This window comes from Terrapene carolina, unplaced genomic scaffold, assembly GCF_002925995.2.
Source record: "Terrapene carolina triunguis isolate 2854851 unplaced genomic scaffold, T_m_triunguis-2.0 Scaffold211, whole genome shotgun sequence".
NCBI classification, from domain to species: domain Eukaryota; kingdom Metazoa; phylum Chordata; order Testudines; family Emydidae; genus Terrapene; species Terrapene triunguis.
Genome location: NW_020664562.1, coordinates 17,248,220 through 17,263,744, shown reverse-complemented (window position 1 = coordinate 17,263,744; position 15,525 = coordinate 17,248,220). Strand labels below are relative to the sequence as shown.

Here is a 15,525-nt window from a genome sequence, read left to right as displayed (position 1 = left end):
TTTCAGGTATAGATGTTGGAAATAGCTAGTAACCCTGAATCACAGTATAGCAAAAACTAAGAACTATCAAAGCAGAAACTTATATGGCACTAACTTGTAATTATGTCCTTTTTAAAGTCTTACTGCATGCACATTTTTTTTTTTGCCTAGATATACTACAGAAGAAAACCTGAGATTGTATCTCCGAGTAAAACTAAGGCTAATGACCAAAAATAAGATATTTACGGTCACTACAAGTATTTGTGGAGTAAGATATGACCCACTGCAAGTGTGGCAGAATCTGACCCTCTAGAACATGGTGCTGATTAACTAAATGACCAAATGAACCTCACTTTTGTCATTAGCAGTAGTATTACTGATACACACTTTTAGGGATTGTTCTACAGTTTACCTAGGCAAATAACATTTGTGTATGCAGCATGATACAGAAACACAAGCTGCAATGTGCAAGGTATGAAATCTGATTGAAGTATTATTCTCAAGGTGAACTGCTAAAATAAATAGTAATTACTAAAGGTATTTGAGAAAAATATTACTAGCAAGAAATTTCAATATTACCTAGGCTATATTTTACCTGTATGACTTTTGGATACATAATGATCAGCTACATAATGATTGTATACCTCTGTCCTTCTCTTGATAGTCATCAAAAAGGTAGTTAAACATTACAATATGCTGGGGGTATGATCTATCTTTCCTGGAGAAGAAGCAACTGTGAAACCCAATCTATAAATACCTATTAAATCCAATATGCAAATATGATATTTGCCCAACCAACATAAACCCGCAACCAGACACATCTTTTTAAATTAGTACTAGAAAATCCTGGAGTTATACCTACTAACACTTAAGGGGACCACCATATATTTTGTACACCCAAAATATTTATTTCTTTATCAAAATATTTATTTTTTTCCCTTGCAGTCCCTGTTGTTCTCTATATCCACTGATATGAATAAATTTAAAGTCTGTATGATTAGATTTCCCCCCAGTCCTCCATATCTTGAACATTCAAACATGTTTTTGGTCCTCATCCCAGAGAGACAAATCCTGCAGCCTTTAATGTAGGCCAAACTGCCACTGAAGACAGCCTTAGAGAATCATGTCACATGCTTTGGAGATTAAGTGGAATATAGAATTATGCAACCATGCAGAAGGGCATATTGTTTTGTATCTTTTTTAGCAATTACTAATAAAACACACTAGAGATTCAAGAATGCAGACATCATCAAAAGGTTGGGAGAGACATATACCAAATATATATCACTAGCAAAAGGGAAAGCAGTGAAACACTGACAACTCCAGACTCACCAAAAGCAGTAATATGAAACGTCTAAAGCCCAAGTCTAGTGCTTTTATCTGGCTAGAATAGTTACCCCATAATCCACTGATCTCAGAAAACAAAGAAGGGACACAAAGCAGGACACATTTTCCATCAAGCCATCATCACTAGTCTCATAATACATCATTGCAGTACTCTCTCCCACCTTCTCCCTGAATATCGGTAAGTGATTTATTTCATGGGCAGACAGAAAAAAATGATGAAGCATCTGCAGATTCTATTAAGATGATAGCTTGGACACACTGATAAGAAGCAGTGATTCCTTTTGACATGACCCAAATATGACAGAAGGGTTGTTTGAAGGAAACTCTTTTTAATGAGAGAGAAAAAAAGAGATGCATAACCTAAGTTTTATGGGGGATGTCAACAATATTGAAATGCATCATAAGAAAGATCTTTGTGTTGGCACAGATAAATGAAAAGAGTGCAAGGTATTGTAAGATGAATTGCAGGTCTTGGTGATTTTTTTTACTATTATTATTATCTTTACAAATGATCCAAGGTAAGCAGAGGCAGCTTCCTTGCCTTCTGTAAAGAAATAATACCTGGGGCTCAGAGAAATAGAGTTGCATCCTTCCTGAGAGTGATTAAAAAGTGGCCCATAACAAACACACATTATTTTGAATGACCTGTGATTCCAGCTAGTGTCTTGGAATGTATGGATGTGATGGATTACACCTAGAGGTATGAGAGCTGTGTATTGTAAGCAGAGGACTCATGGTGATGAAAAGCAACAAAATTTAAGTATGGCTTCTTAAGTGCTTGAGCTCAGCTGTGATGAGAGAAAGACAAGGGTAGAAAGGAACCGGTGTATTAAGCTATCTGCTGGGTCAGGGAAGAAAAAGGAGGTAAGGCAGAATATACATTATCTTCTGAAAGACTATCAATGTCCTTTGCTTGCCTTCCTCCGCCTTTAGGACCCATCAACCAAAATTTATAAAATACATATTGTTACAAATAAATTAGTCCTTCCACAGTGTTTTGTGGAAATTAAATATTCAAGAATAATCATACGTATTTTCTCAACAAATCAATTATAACTGTCCAAGGCATGTTCTTATTTCTGCTTTTTTCATCTTTCTGTGAGCATATACATTATATTATTTTGGACAAAAGTCCCTAGAATTCTGAGTGTACCTGTTCCACATTCACCTAGGCAAAATGAAGGATGACCAAATGTAGCTCAGCACAGAGACTCATCATGGAGACAGGAGGTGGAAGTCTACATTATTAACCTAGGGCCGGCTCCAGGCACCAGCTTAACAAGCAGGTGCTTGGGGCGGCCAAGGGAGAGGGGCGGCACCTGCAGCAATTTGGGGGCGGCAGGTCCCTCGCTCCCTCTGGAGCGAAAGACCTGCTGCTGAACTGCCGCCGCCGATCGCGGCTTTTTTTTTCCTTTTTTCCAATTGCCGCCGCCGATCGCGATCGCGGCTTTTTTTTTTTTGCTTGGGGCAGCAGAAATGCTGGAGCCGGCCCTGTATTAACCATAAAATCTTGAAGTGCTAATGCTACATATAGGGCCAGATCTTCAGATGTAAATCAGCATCACACCTTTTACTGCAATGGAGCCCTGTCGATTTACCTCAGTAAAGGATATGGCTCGCTGATGCTTGAGGACCAATTTAGCTGACCTTACAGATATGTTTAACACTGATGCATCATATAATATCTGATATTTTAACAGTTCAGATATTAGGGGAAATTGTGTGCTAAGCTACACTGGCATAAAGTGAAAGAAACACCAGTGAAACCAATAGAATTACTCTGGAGTTTATGCTGATGTAACTAAGGGTATGTCTAGACTGCAATGTAAGCCCATTTAATGGGACTCAAGTCAGCTGACCCATGTTAAGGAACCCTGGGCTTAAGCATTTACATTGCATTTTAACCCCATCTTAAGGTTTTTTGGTCAAACCTAGGCTTCTAGCATCCGCACTGCAGTGTGCACAATAATCATATCCAAGAATTCCTACCCTCCCACCCTCTGAAATGTGGCTGCTCTAACCCTAGGGTCGTGGTGCACTATGAGAAAACTTTACTGCCCACCCTGCATGTTACCAGGAAGCAGCTCGCTCTCCAAAAGGCTTGATCAGTTCACTCTCCATTGCAAACCTAGGAGGCTCTCTGATAGTGTGCTTGCAGATCGGTGATCAGAAGAGAATGGATTAACACTGACCTGAGCTGCTACCATTTACAAAGGGCCTGGGGGTGGCTTCCATTTTCAGTAGAGTGGATTGTAGATTGTTGGGATAGAGAGGACTAAGGAAGTTGTCACATTGAATTGTGGGATACTTCTGGCTAACTCCTGGACCCAAATCAAGTGGTGCTGAGTGTACACTACAAAGCAATAGGGCTCGGACCCTGGATCCCATTTTAACTTGAGCTCAGACCCTCCACCCTTGCAGGCTCCTGGGACCCTGGGTCTGAGCCCTGGGTTAGCACAATTGCAGTGTAGCTGCAAAGGGGATTAGGTTTCAGCCTGGGCTGAAGCATAGGCTTATGTTGCAGTGTAGACATATCTGAGAGCACAACTTGTCCCACCAATCTTGTCCTTGGTTACTTTTCTCTCTGAGCTATTTCTCTTCCATTCAAGTTCATATCCATGACTATTGAACAATTTTGTGGTGTGCAAAGACAGACAAGGATGGTTTCAGGTCATAATAATGTGCAAGTCATGTATTAGTTATGCATCTACATGACCGTTAATAATTACCAAGGAAATGAATGGTATTTGTGATTTCTAATATTCCCAGAAAGAACAGGAGGGAAAATGTATGTCCTCCTCCTTATCTCAGAGATGTCTCTTTTATGTGTCAATATTACCGGTTTTCTTACCTTGTCACCAACACCTCCAACAGAGCCAATAGAGCCTGGGGGACCTTGAGGACCCTGCAATCATAAAAGGATGTAAGTTAGCCAACTATACTACTTATTATTGTTTTTAAAAGGAATACAATGAACAATACAGAGTGTGTTTCTTACATCAGCTCCGTTAGGACCCTGGGGACCTCTTGGACCTGGAGGACCAGGTGGACCCTGAATCAGAGAGAAAATATGATACGTGAACTGCAGTATTTACTGTCACATAAATATAAGCACAGATTTTTTTGTCAATTAGCAACACTATATTTTGCATGCAGAGAGCATTTCATCTTCAGAGTGTTGTACAAAGTGTAAGGGCCAGATTGTGGTTCCCCATTGCATGAGTCTACATGGTGATTAGGGCACAAGGAGCCCCTTGTGTTCCTACACCAGGACAGACACAATTACAGTTTCTGTAGGTTACTATTATTGCTCAGTGTCCCAGAGCTTCTGCTCCAGGGATGCAACACCAGTCTCCAATGCTGGTCTCTCTCTCTCTCTGACATGCATAAATTGGTCTGCTCTAATTAATCCTCATAAGTCCCCTGTAAGTCAGGTACATAAGCTTTAATTCCCTCCTTTTTAAAGATTGGAAATGGACACAGAAATGAAGTGACTTGCCCAGGGTCACAGCGAGAGCAGGTGACAGTCACAGGACACTCTGTCCCGTGCTCTAGACTATAAATGGAATATCAAATTGCAAGCTATAAAGCGAATCAATAAACAGAATGTTGTCTAGCACTTACAGTGACCAACAAGGAAAAAAAACCTTACCATTGGACCAACATCACCGTTCTCACCCTTTTCACCTGGAGGGCCAGGCAGACCCTAATAATGTGAAAGAGAAAAGAGAGTACTGCTAGTAAACTACTTAGAAGAAATAATGTAAATCACAGCTACCCGTTAAGAAAATCATAAGATAAAATTTGAGGACAAAAGCTATCTGAATTAAACAGAAAAAAATCATTTAAAAACTAGTTTCATATTATGGCAAAAAAGATTAAAGCATCTTTGAATATTTATAAGTATAACTGATGAGGAAAAAAGTTTAAAAAGAGCTAATATGGCTGGTTTAAAAAAGACTGTTATGATTCTACTTGGGCACTGATTCATTTGATTACATACTGTATATATTCCCACACAAAAACTTTATTAATTTAGATGTAAGGTTGCTCAAGTGTATGTTCGGGGAAGGAAATTGTAGGTCACGAGAACACTCAGACCCAATACAATACCAATCCCCAAGCTAACTGCACTATACTCAGCCACACTTACACAAAGAGTCAGCGCCTCAGCTGGTGTAAATCTATGTAGCTCCAGTGAAGCGAACAGAGTTACACTAATTTACATCAAGTTAGGATCTAGCTCTCAATTTCAATTCAATAATACTGTCACCTTCAGCACATATCAAAGAACTGATAATCAAGTCGCAGTGCACAGCCTTTACTTCAATTGTGCTGTAATGCTCTATTATTTAATAACTTTAAAGTATAAACTCCTGACTGACCTCAACACATCCCCTCTATTGAGGGCCCAAAGGCTCAGGGCCTGAATCTAGAACACTTGCACTAGAAAGGAGTTCCCTTCTAACAGGGGAGTTCCCTGTTGGCTAGCCATGGCCAGTTTCTGTCCCCTCTACCAGAGTGGCATAATGGGCATGGATCAGATTATAAAATATGCATGAAAGGATACAAAACTGATCACATTCTTAAAAACACAAACAAAGATTATCTTGGTACTAACAGCTACTTTTATTACAGTAATGGATACCATGTTGACAGTAAAACTCTACAGTATGGAATTCATAAAAAGCCTGGCTGAATTCAGATGTATAATGCATCTCCTTTTTAAAAAAAAAGAAGATGTATGTTAGTACAGTCTGTTAGTGAGTAAAATGTGATGAGCTTTAAGAAAATACATGCTTCTTTTCAATATAGTTTTTGGTACAATATATCTGTTGCAGTTGCTCATTTATTATTATTTAATGAGCATGAAAGAGGCAACTTTAACTCATCCTGTGATGCATTTGATTTCTATATTTCAATTCCTGTTTATTTTGAAAGTTAAAAGACTGTGATGCATTACAATGGAAAGCTATAAGTGACAGTAGTATATATACTAAAATGTATCCCTGATTAAAGTGCATGCTGAATAGTAGCATCAATGAATATTTGTCTCATTACTAGCTTATGGTACAGGTTATAATGACATATGTTTTAATTATTTACTAACATACCAAATGTATGTTGATAATTGGATATACAGTAATACATTCTTGTATTATAATATTTTGCTACAGTATATCTGAACTCTAAAAACAAACACTTGATTGTACAGAACAAAACATCTGTCCCCATTATTGAATATGCAATTCACTATGTGGGTGCATTATAATGTCCCTGAAGTGTTTGTTATAGTGTAATTAATCAGAATTAATGTTCCACCATGCCTTTCAAAAATACACTATAATAAAATAATGAGTCATTATCACTTCAAAACCTCACTATATTCTGGCCAAACTATGAAATAATACCTTTCAAAATACAATGCTAAATAATTTCAAGCAATTGTGCTGTTACAGAATAGGTGAATAGAGTGATTCTGAACAATAACATGCATACTCATTGATATTGCAGTAAATTCATAAGGCATTAGAAAATAGTGGGTTCTTTTTCAATATGGAAAATGCAGCCTAAGGGAGATATGGCATTTACAATCCCATTTTTTTAAAGTAAGTATGAAGAATTTTAAATGGAGAATTTTTTTCTTTTACTTGCAGGCTTATCCTCTACAAACAAGTACCATTTCCTGTCATTTCTGATAGATACTGTCTAAAGGGAAATTTGATGCCATTTTGTGTATTCAATAACCAATATGTTCAGATGCTAAATAGTCTCCATTTTATGAAATGGGAAAGATTTGGCTTTAAACAATGATGTTATGTCAGTTACAGCTGACTGCAATTTCCCACAGATGTCTTCCAACAGGGTTGTTTGTTCATTTATTTATTTTTGGAAGAGGTATGATGTCCCTTTATTACATGCATCATTTTCAAGAAACTAAAAGCAGTGATCAGATTATGATTACCATCTAGGTGTCTTGACATCCTCTAACTTCCTTCATGGCTTTACCTTGGATAACTTTGTAATATTTAAGCAAATAATATTTGGATTGACAATAACTTTAGTGGCTCAGTTTTCCATTAATGTCAACATCTTTTCCCTCACTGTGAGAAGCATTAAATAAATATTTTGTAGGAGATGATTCTGCTTTTGCTATTGAGGTTCTCATAAATTATCTTTTCACAATTTGTAATCCTTAAATTAGTATTGTCTGTTAAAAGCATTAAACTATCCTCAGAAATCTCTCACTGTATTTATAGGTGTGTAGTTTATTATAATTTGTGTGTAAAAAAATCACCCTGTGTTAAAACTTGGTATGCTATGCTGAAACTAATTTCACATGGGCAACAAATGAAGTTAATAATATTGAATAACAAATAAATTCAGGATAACTGTGGTCTGCCCATGGATATTCCTGAAGAAGTAGAGGCTAAATATGTTAGATGAATTATTAGTTGCAAACTATTCATTCAGTTCTACTTGTGAGTGTAAAGAAGTTGAGGCCCTCTGTGTTACCAAACTAAGTGACCCCACAGTTATGATTCACACTAACAACTCGTTCAGTTGTTTAAAATTATTAAATCATAATTTTTCTTTTTAAATACAAACTTGGGTTCCAATCCTCCCAATAATTATGCACATGCTTAAAGTTAAGAACACTGCTAAATGTTTGCAAGGGCACCTAACTCCCAAGGAAATTCAATGGGATTTAAGCATTTAAGTGCCACTTTTGCCTTTGAACCTCTCTCTCCCGCCATCCCCCTGCCAAGAATCATAGCCTTAGGGCATAAGAATCATAGAATCATAGAAGATTAGGGTTGGAAGAGACCTCAGGAAGTCATCTAGTCCAACCCCCTGCTCAAAACAGGACAAAACCCCACTAAATCATCCCAGCCTGGGCTTTGTCAAGCTGGGCCTTAAGGATGGAGATTCCACCACTTCCCTAGGGTAACCCATTTCAGTGCTTCACCACCCTCCTAGTGAAATAGTTTTTCCTAATATTCAACCTAAACCTCCCCCACTGCAACTTGAAACCATTGCTGCTTGTTCTGTCATCTGCCACCACTGAGAACAGCTGAGCTCCATCCTCTTTGGAACCCCCCTTCAGGTAGTTGAAGGCTGCTATCAAATCTCCCCTCACTCTTCTCTTCTGCAGAGATATAAATATGCCCAGTTCCCCCAGCCTCTCCTCATAACTCATGTGCCGCAGCCCCCTAATCATTTTAGTTGCCCTCTGCTGGACTCTCTCCAATTTGTGCACATACTTTCTGTAGTGGGGGGCCCCAAAACTGGACGCAATACTCCAGATGTGACCTCACCAGTGCCGAATAGAGGGGAATAATCACTTCCCTCGATCTGCAGGCAATGCTCCTACTAATGCAGCCCAATATGTCATTAGCTTTCTTGGCAACAAGGGCATACTGTTGACTCATATCCAGCTTCTTGTCCACTGTAATCTCCAGATCTTTTTCTGCAGAACTGCTGCTTAACCAGTCGGTCCCCAGCCTGTAGCAGTGCATGGGATTCTTCCATCCTAAGTGCAGGACTCTGCACTTGTCCTTGTTGAACCTCATCATATTTCTTTCAGCCCAATCCTCCAATTTGTCTAGGTCACTCTGGACCCTATCCCTACCCTCCAGTGTATCTACCTCTTACCCCAGCTTAGTGTCCTCCGCGAACTTGCTGAGGGTGCAATCCATCCCACCATCCAGATCATTAATGAAGATGTGAACAAAACCGGTCATACAGGGCAGAACAATGGTCCTTCTAGCCAGTATCCTGCCTTCCAACAGTGCCAGATGCTTCATAGGGAATGAACCGAACAGGGCAATTATCGAGTGAATCATTCTCTGTCACCCAGTCTCAGCTTCTGGCAAAGGCTTAGGGACACCAAGAGCATGGGGTTGTGTCCCTGATCATCTTGGCTAATAGCCATTAATGGACCTATTCTCCATGAACTGATCTAATTCTTTTTTGAACCCAGTTATACTTTGGGCCTTCACAACATTCCCTGGCAATGAGTTCCACAGTTTGACAGTGCACTGTGTGAATAAGTGCTGCCTTATATTTCATAGAATCATAGAAGTGTAGGATTGGAAGGGACTTCAGTAGGTCTTCTAGTCCAGTCCCCTGCATGCAAGGCAGGACTAAGTAATAACTAGACCATACCTGACAGGTGTTTGTCTAATGTGCTCCTAAAAACCTCCAGTGACGTACATTCCACAATTTCCCTAGGCAATTTGTTCCAGGGCTTAACTACCCTGGCAGTTTTTCCTAATGTCCAACCTAAACTTCCCTTGCTGCAATTTAAACTCATTGCTTCTTGTCCTATCCTCAGAGATTAATGAGAACTACTTTATCTTAGACTCTGAGATGACTCAGATATGTTATACATATTTTTAACATTTGCCTTGACTTTCTTTTCTTTCTGCAAGAGACATTTCTATTTTTTAAAGTATTATAATTTTAATTTAAACAACACAGTGGAAATTCACATAAAAACTACATTAAAAAGTTTAAGACAGGCCTTTTCCTGTGTGAATGAAAATTATTTTTAAGATTTAATGCCCACTATAAGCAGCACCAGTAGAATTTAATTTCAGCTGGGGAAATTTGATTATCATGAAATACTATAAACAAGAAAGATAAAATTGTTACTCTCCATGGGTTCACTGTTACTATGAGAACCACATTAGTGAATAAAAAGAGCTCTTGATTTCTCAGTGGTACTTCATTACCATTAGCATATGTGTGATCTCGGTCCATGGATCAGCATACTCAGAGGAAAATGAGATTCGGGCAAATATAATTCTTCTATAGAAATCATTTATTTGTTTAAGTCTCAACCTAATTGATTTCTTATTTTTATGTGTATTATTTCACTAAATTAAAATACATGAAAGTAAAGTAATTAATCCTTTCTAATACACTCTTAATTTAAACAATATTTTAAATCTGGAAATACCTAAGGTTATTTCTTTGTCTTTTAAAATACTAATATCTGTAAATAAACCATAATATAATCAATGCATCATGTTTTTTTAACTGAGCTTCTGATTCAGAAATGTTAAAAACATCAACAAATGCCTTTCAAAAGTAGAAACAGTTTTCTGTTAAGTCAGACATGGGAAGTTGCACCAAATCTTGTACTGTAGGTATACATTCCATGCTGCCTGGCAACACACTCTAAATTAACACAATGTTGTCCAAGCTCCATTGCATAGTAAGATTTTGGAAATGAGTGGTTAAACAGGTTCCGGGGTTAGTGAAATAGCAAGTGCACCTGAAACTTGGCAGATAGGAAAAGTGTTGTGCTATTTAATAAATTCCCAAACCTACTGTATAGTTTCAGTATAAAAACATGCAAAATAGCTTAATAAACAGACAAAAGTTCAAACCACTGCACCCTCTAATATTTATGAATTGGAAAAGAGTAAAAAAATCTTAAACATTTTGTTCTTTATTCTCTATTCCACTATACTTAAGAAATTAAAAAGTAAATTTTAAAAAGCAAGATTTTTTGCTTGTAATTATATGCCTGAAATAGTGACATGCTGTACATTTTATTGAGCATAGTGTCTGTGCCTGTCCTTTATGTTCGCTGACTATTCTGTGGAATGACTGCATTTTGAGAGGAAGAGATTGCTAAACCAAACCATGCCAAGTTATCAACAAGGCAGCAATGTATACCCAGAATGAAGTTTTTCTAATCTTTTCTGACTTAAGTGATGTCTCTGTTTGTATCAACAAGGAATAGAACATGTTACCATTGTTTCCAATGAAACAACATTGAACAAATTACCATGGGATCTGGTAAATTCTCCATCAGTTTGAGTCTTTATATCAAAAGTGGATGTCTTTTTAAAAGATATGCTCTTGTTCATGCACACATTATTTGGCTAGCTGCATGAATTATTGGGTGAAATTCTATAGCCTGTGGTATGCAGGAGTTCAGACATAGATGATCATAATGGTCCCTTCAGGCCCTTAAGATCAATGTATCCGTCTATAAAATCTATGAACACAGAGTCTCTTATCATGTATTATTAGCTGATGGTGTAATGTATTTAATGAAAGGCAATTCTTTCTTGTTCAGACAAGTGATGATGTGAAAATAATTGTAGTATTTTTCCCTTTCAGCAATAGGGACCATGTCTTACCTGAAGACCAATGGGACCTGGAGGACCAGGGAATCCTCGTGGACCTTCATCGCCTTTCTGCCCAAACATTCCTTGCTGACCTCTTGGGCCTGGCTCTCCATCACCTCCCTGACAGACAGGAACACAGGACATGAGCAAGAAGCATAAAGATGCCAAGCTTGATTAAGAAGAAGTTCCACTAAAGTCAGTGGACTTGTTTCTAAGTATGTTTGGTATCAAGTTGATTTTGCAACTGTTTATTACGTACACAATACAAAAAAAACACCTGGTCCCAATGATTGGTCCAATACACCACGTGCATTATTCCAGTGTTAAAGAGTAAGGTGTAAATCCCTTGGATTGTGAGTGTGGGGACACCTTGTTACATATATGTTGTGATTTCAAATCTATTCTATGTCAAGCAACACAAATTAGCACATTATCAAGTTTTGTAAACCTAATGAGACTCTGAAAAGGTCTGGGTTTGCTATGCATAAAAACTGAATTACTTACAGCTATACCAGGGGCACCAACAGGACCTTGAAGACCTGGTGGACCCGGAGGACCCTGCATAAAAAGAAAAAACAGCAGTTTTGGCATCTAGAATGAGATGAACAGTAGATAGAGAGAGAAGAGTATTTGCATGATTAAGATCTATTAAGCAATTCTATACTCCTCCAGAGAGAATGTAATATTACTCAAAAGTCTTTTACAGTCAGTGCAGTCAGGCATTATTTGTTTAGCTCTCAAAGACTCAGACTTGCCTGGCTACAATAAATTTTAAACTGACATTTACTGAAAGCACTTACATTTATAATGTTTCAGGATATTTAAAAATGGATTTCCATGCAAACATGACTCTAAATGAATACTGGCTTTTCCAAAACTAAAAATATCAGACCTTTTAATGAGATTTGTACAGAGGAAAGTCAACCCTTAAAGTGTGTTCTCACGATCTGTCTTCAAACTGAATGCTTATTATTTGAATCAAATTTTCCGTAAAGCTATATATGTTTTTGTGTTTGCACAACACTTGCTATCCTGTCCTTCCTGACTGAGAACTGAGCTTGTCTGAGCACTATGGGCCACATTCTTATTTACAGAAACACACTTTTACACTGCCTTAAAGTGGATATAAATTACATTCTGTATTGCTAGAACAATGCAAAGGAGTCTTAATGTAAATGGGAATCTTGACACGTCATAAGACATTACATGTCATATGTACATATCATATCCATCAACATATATATATTATGGGCCTGTTTATGCATCCCTTACTCACACTGGTGGAACCTTACTCATATGAGTATTCCCACTGAAGTCAATAGGACTACTCACATGAGTAAACTGTGTTACTGAGGGCCTCGTGTGTAACCTTTACCTTGCATGCAAGATGAGTTTACTGATTGAGATGATTGATTTTCTGGAAAGTCCCAAAGATGAAGGTGTGGCCAATGGAAAGGCAATAGGAGCTCCAATTCGAGTTGCAAGAAGAGGCATTGCTAGGTACATGCCAAGCTATATTGCAGGGTAGTTTCTTGAGTGGGGGAAGTGTGAAAGGCTAGTTCAAATCTTACTACACGTTCACCAGGTTTACTGCTGCTGATATTATGCAGTGTTGTTGTAGCCATGTCAGTCCTAGGATATTTAGAGAGAAAAGGTGAGGGAGGTCTTATCTGTCATAGGACTAACTTCTGTTGGCGAGAGAGAGAAGCTTTCGAGCTGACAAAGAGCTCTGCTGATATTGTGATGTCTGGTCACTTTAGTATTGTCTGCTAGATTCAATAGCATGAAAACAAGAAGACCTGGATTGTGCTAAGAATTTAGCCTGTAGTAATGGCAAGATGCCTCTTGGCACTCCCTGGTTGTACTGAGAAGAGCTCAGTCAGCGGCATCCCTTGAAGTGGTACAACACAGCTCCACTGGGCAGTGAGTGGATGGCTTAGCCAGTCGAGGGCAGCAATTCTGGACCCTTATGCAGGCAACAGGAAGAGGTTGGGAGGAGAGTGGGGTGAAATTTTTTTGGATGAATAGTTTGTTTGCTGAGCAATGCAGTTAGGTTGACCTGAAACTATTTGTGAATTTGCACTGTATTAGTTTTGGCTGGGAAAAAGCTTTTCAGGGCCAGCTTCAGAAAAATGAGAGTGTGTGTATATGTGTCCCCCTTATAACCTGTAGCGTAGTGGTTAGGTAAGTCGTATGGGAGGTGGGACACCTAGGTTTGAATCTGGAGCAGGGACTTGAACTCATACCTCTCCTGTCACATGAATGCCCTAACCTCCAAGCTGTAAGATGGTTTGCTTTCAAACTCTCCTGTTGAAGCTGTTCCACTTTGTATAAATATTATTCAGGATGAAGAAAGAATGAGAATGACTCTTTAGCCTTGCAATTAAGACACTCACCAGGATGCAGATGTGGGGATAGGAAAATGTGGATTCAAATCCTTCCTCTGAATCTGTCAGAGAGAAGATCAGAATCCATATCTCCTAACTCCCAGATTTGTGCCCTAGTCACCAGGCTAAAGAGTCATTTGCTTCCGCTTTCTGTTTGGCCTAATGCATGTTTATATAGTTATACAATGTGGAAAAGCTTCAATGGGAGCACTTGCACACAGACTAGCCTATGTGCTGGTGATGAGGATAATCACTTGCAATGGGAGAATGCTGAGTTCAATTCCCTGCCCCAGAGTGGGGACTCAAACGTGGGTCTCCCACAACCCTGGCAAGGGCCCTACCACAGTAAAAAGTTTTAAAGAAGAACATACACTCCTTTTCGCTGAAGCTGACCAGATTTTTCCAATTAGCTAGAAATTCTGAGTATTTTCTGAACCAAATGTTTGTTCTGATTTTTCAGTTTGCTGCCAGAACTGAAAAATCAATTATTTACCCGGCTCTAGCAGGGAGGCTCCTCACTTCCCTCTCCCACCCCCACAATATCACAGTCTAGAGAGGATTTGATCCTGCAAGCTCTCTGTGCATGGAACTCCCACTGAACTCAGTTTGTCAATGGATTGAAGGATCTGACTCTACATGCTGTTTTAACAATGAAAACAACAACAAAAGCTGCACAATATTTTCTTTGTGAAAGTGAGAGTGCATCAGATGGGCCCATCGTTCAAAAGAAAAAAGCAATTGCAATACTATCGGATTGTAAAGGGAGACATATATCTGAGAAGTACATTGCTGGAATTTTCCCATCCCCCTCTTACAAAACACTTGCATTATAGTTAACATTTGAATGCTGCAGTGGGAATAATAGCAAAGGGCTGGTGTGATGGAGAGAACCATCACAGAAAATGTGGAAGCCCAGGAGGCTGGTTTGTGATAAGGTTAAGTTGGTGATATGTATTAAAACTCTGTTGTTAATCAGGTGGAGGGAGTGGATTGGCAGAACCTGTCAGAGGTGGGGCTAAGGCAGTATAAAGCCTGCTCCATCAGCAAGGTGTGCACTTTAAGTGGGATTTTAGTCTAGGCAGAAATCTGCTCCAGTCCTTCCTTTGGCTGGGAGTTCTACTGTAGTTTAGGGCCTTGCCTGAGTTTAAAGAGCTTATTCTAGTCTAGACATTTTAGAAAATACTGCAGTTAGAAGGTTTTCTATCCTTCACAGGAAAGCTTGTAAAGGGGTATTTCTTAGCTGTTTGTTTGGGCGGGGGGTGTTGGTAATTTAAAAATTTTACTTCCTTAAATTACATTTTTTCCCCTCTATTTCCACAGCACTCCTGACTTCCCTCTTGTGCTCTTTTTTCCTTCATAGTATTGATGAGTTTCTGACCCACTGTACAAATACCATGATGGCAGTGGGACAGGCAAATGTTTTCAGTCTCTTTAGTGGCTTATCTTAACATGATATTTCTGCATGTATTCCAACAGACCGACTGGGCTGCAGCTAATGGAAGGAATTTACATACATACAAATAGAAAATGTATCTAAATTCACTAGACTGCATTGAAAATGTCAGCCACTGCTTCTATGCTCTCAGGATGAACTCACCTCTCTGCAGATAATCAGCACAAGGCCAATGGAGCTCTTAAATTTCACTTAGCCCTCCATATAGAGT

At 38.8% G+C, this 15,525-nt stretch overlaps 1 protein-coding gene across 2 annotated transcripts in view; it reads right to left on the bottom strand.

The window, feature by feature from the left end:
- LOC113407478 (collagen alpha-1(XI) chain-like) overlaps positions 1–15,525 on the bottom strand; it is a 223,550-nt gene that overhangs the window by 39,839 nt on the left and 168,186 nt on the right. For both annotated transcript variants that reach the window (XM_029912430.1, XM_029912431.1), the window contains 5 exons: positions 11,979–12,032; positions 11,487–11,594; positions 4,979–5,032; positions 4,325–4,378; positions 4,178–4,231 (listed from right to left, as the gene is read on the bottom strand). In XM_029912430.1, the coding sequence (XP_029768290.1) occupies positions 4,178–4,231; positions 4,325–4,378; positions 4,979–5,032; positions 11,487–11,594; positions 11,979–12,032 (324 nt within the window). The remainder of the gene's footprint in view (positions 1–4,177; positions 4,232–4,324; positions 4,379–4,978; positions 5,033–11,486; positions 11,595–11,978; positions 12,033–15,525) is intronic.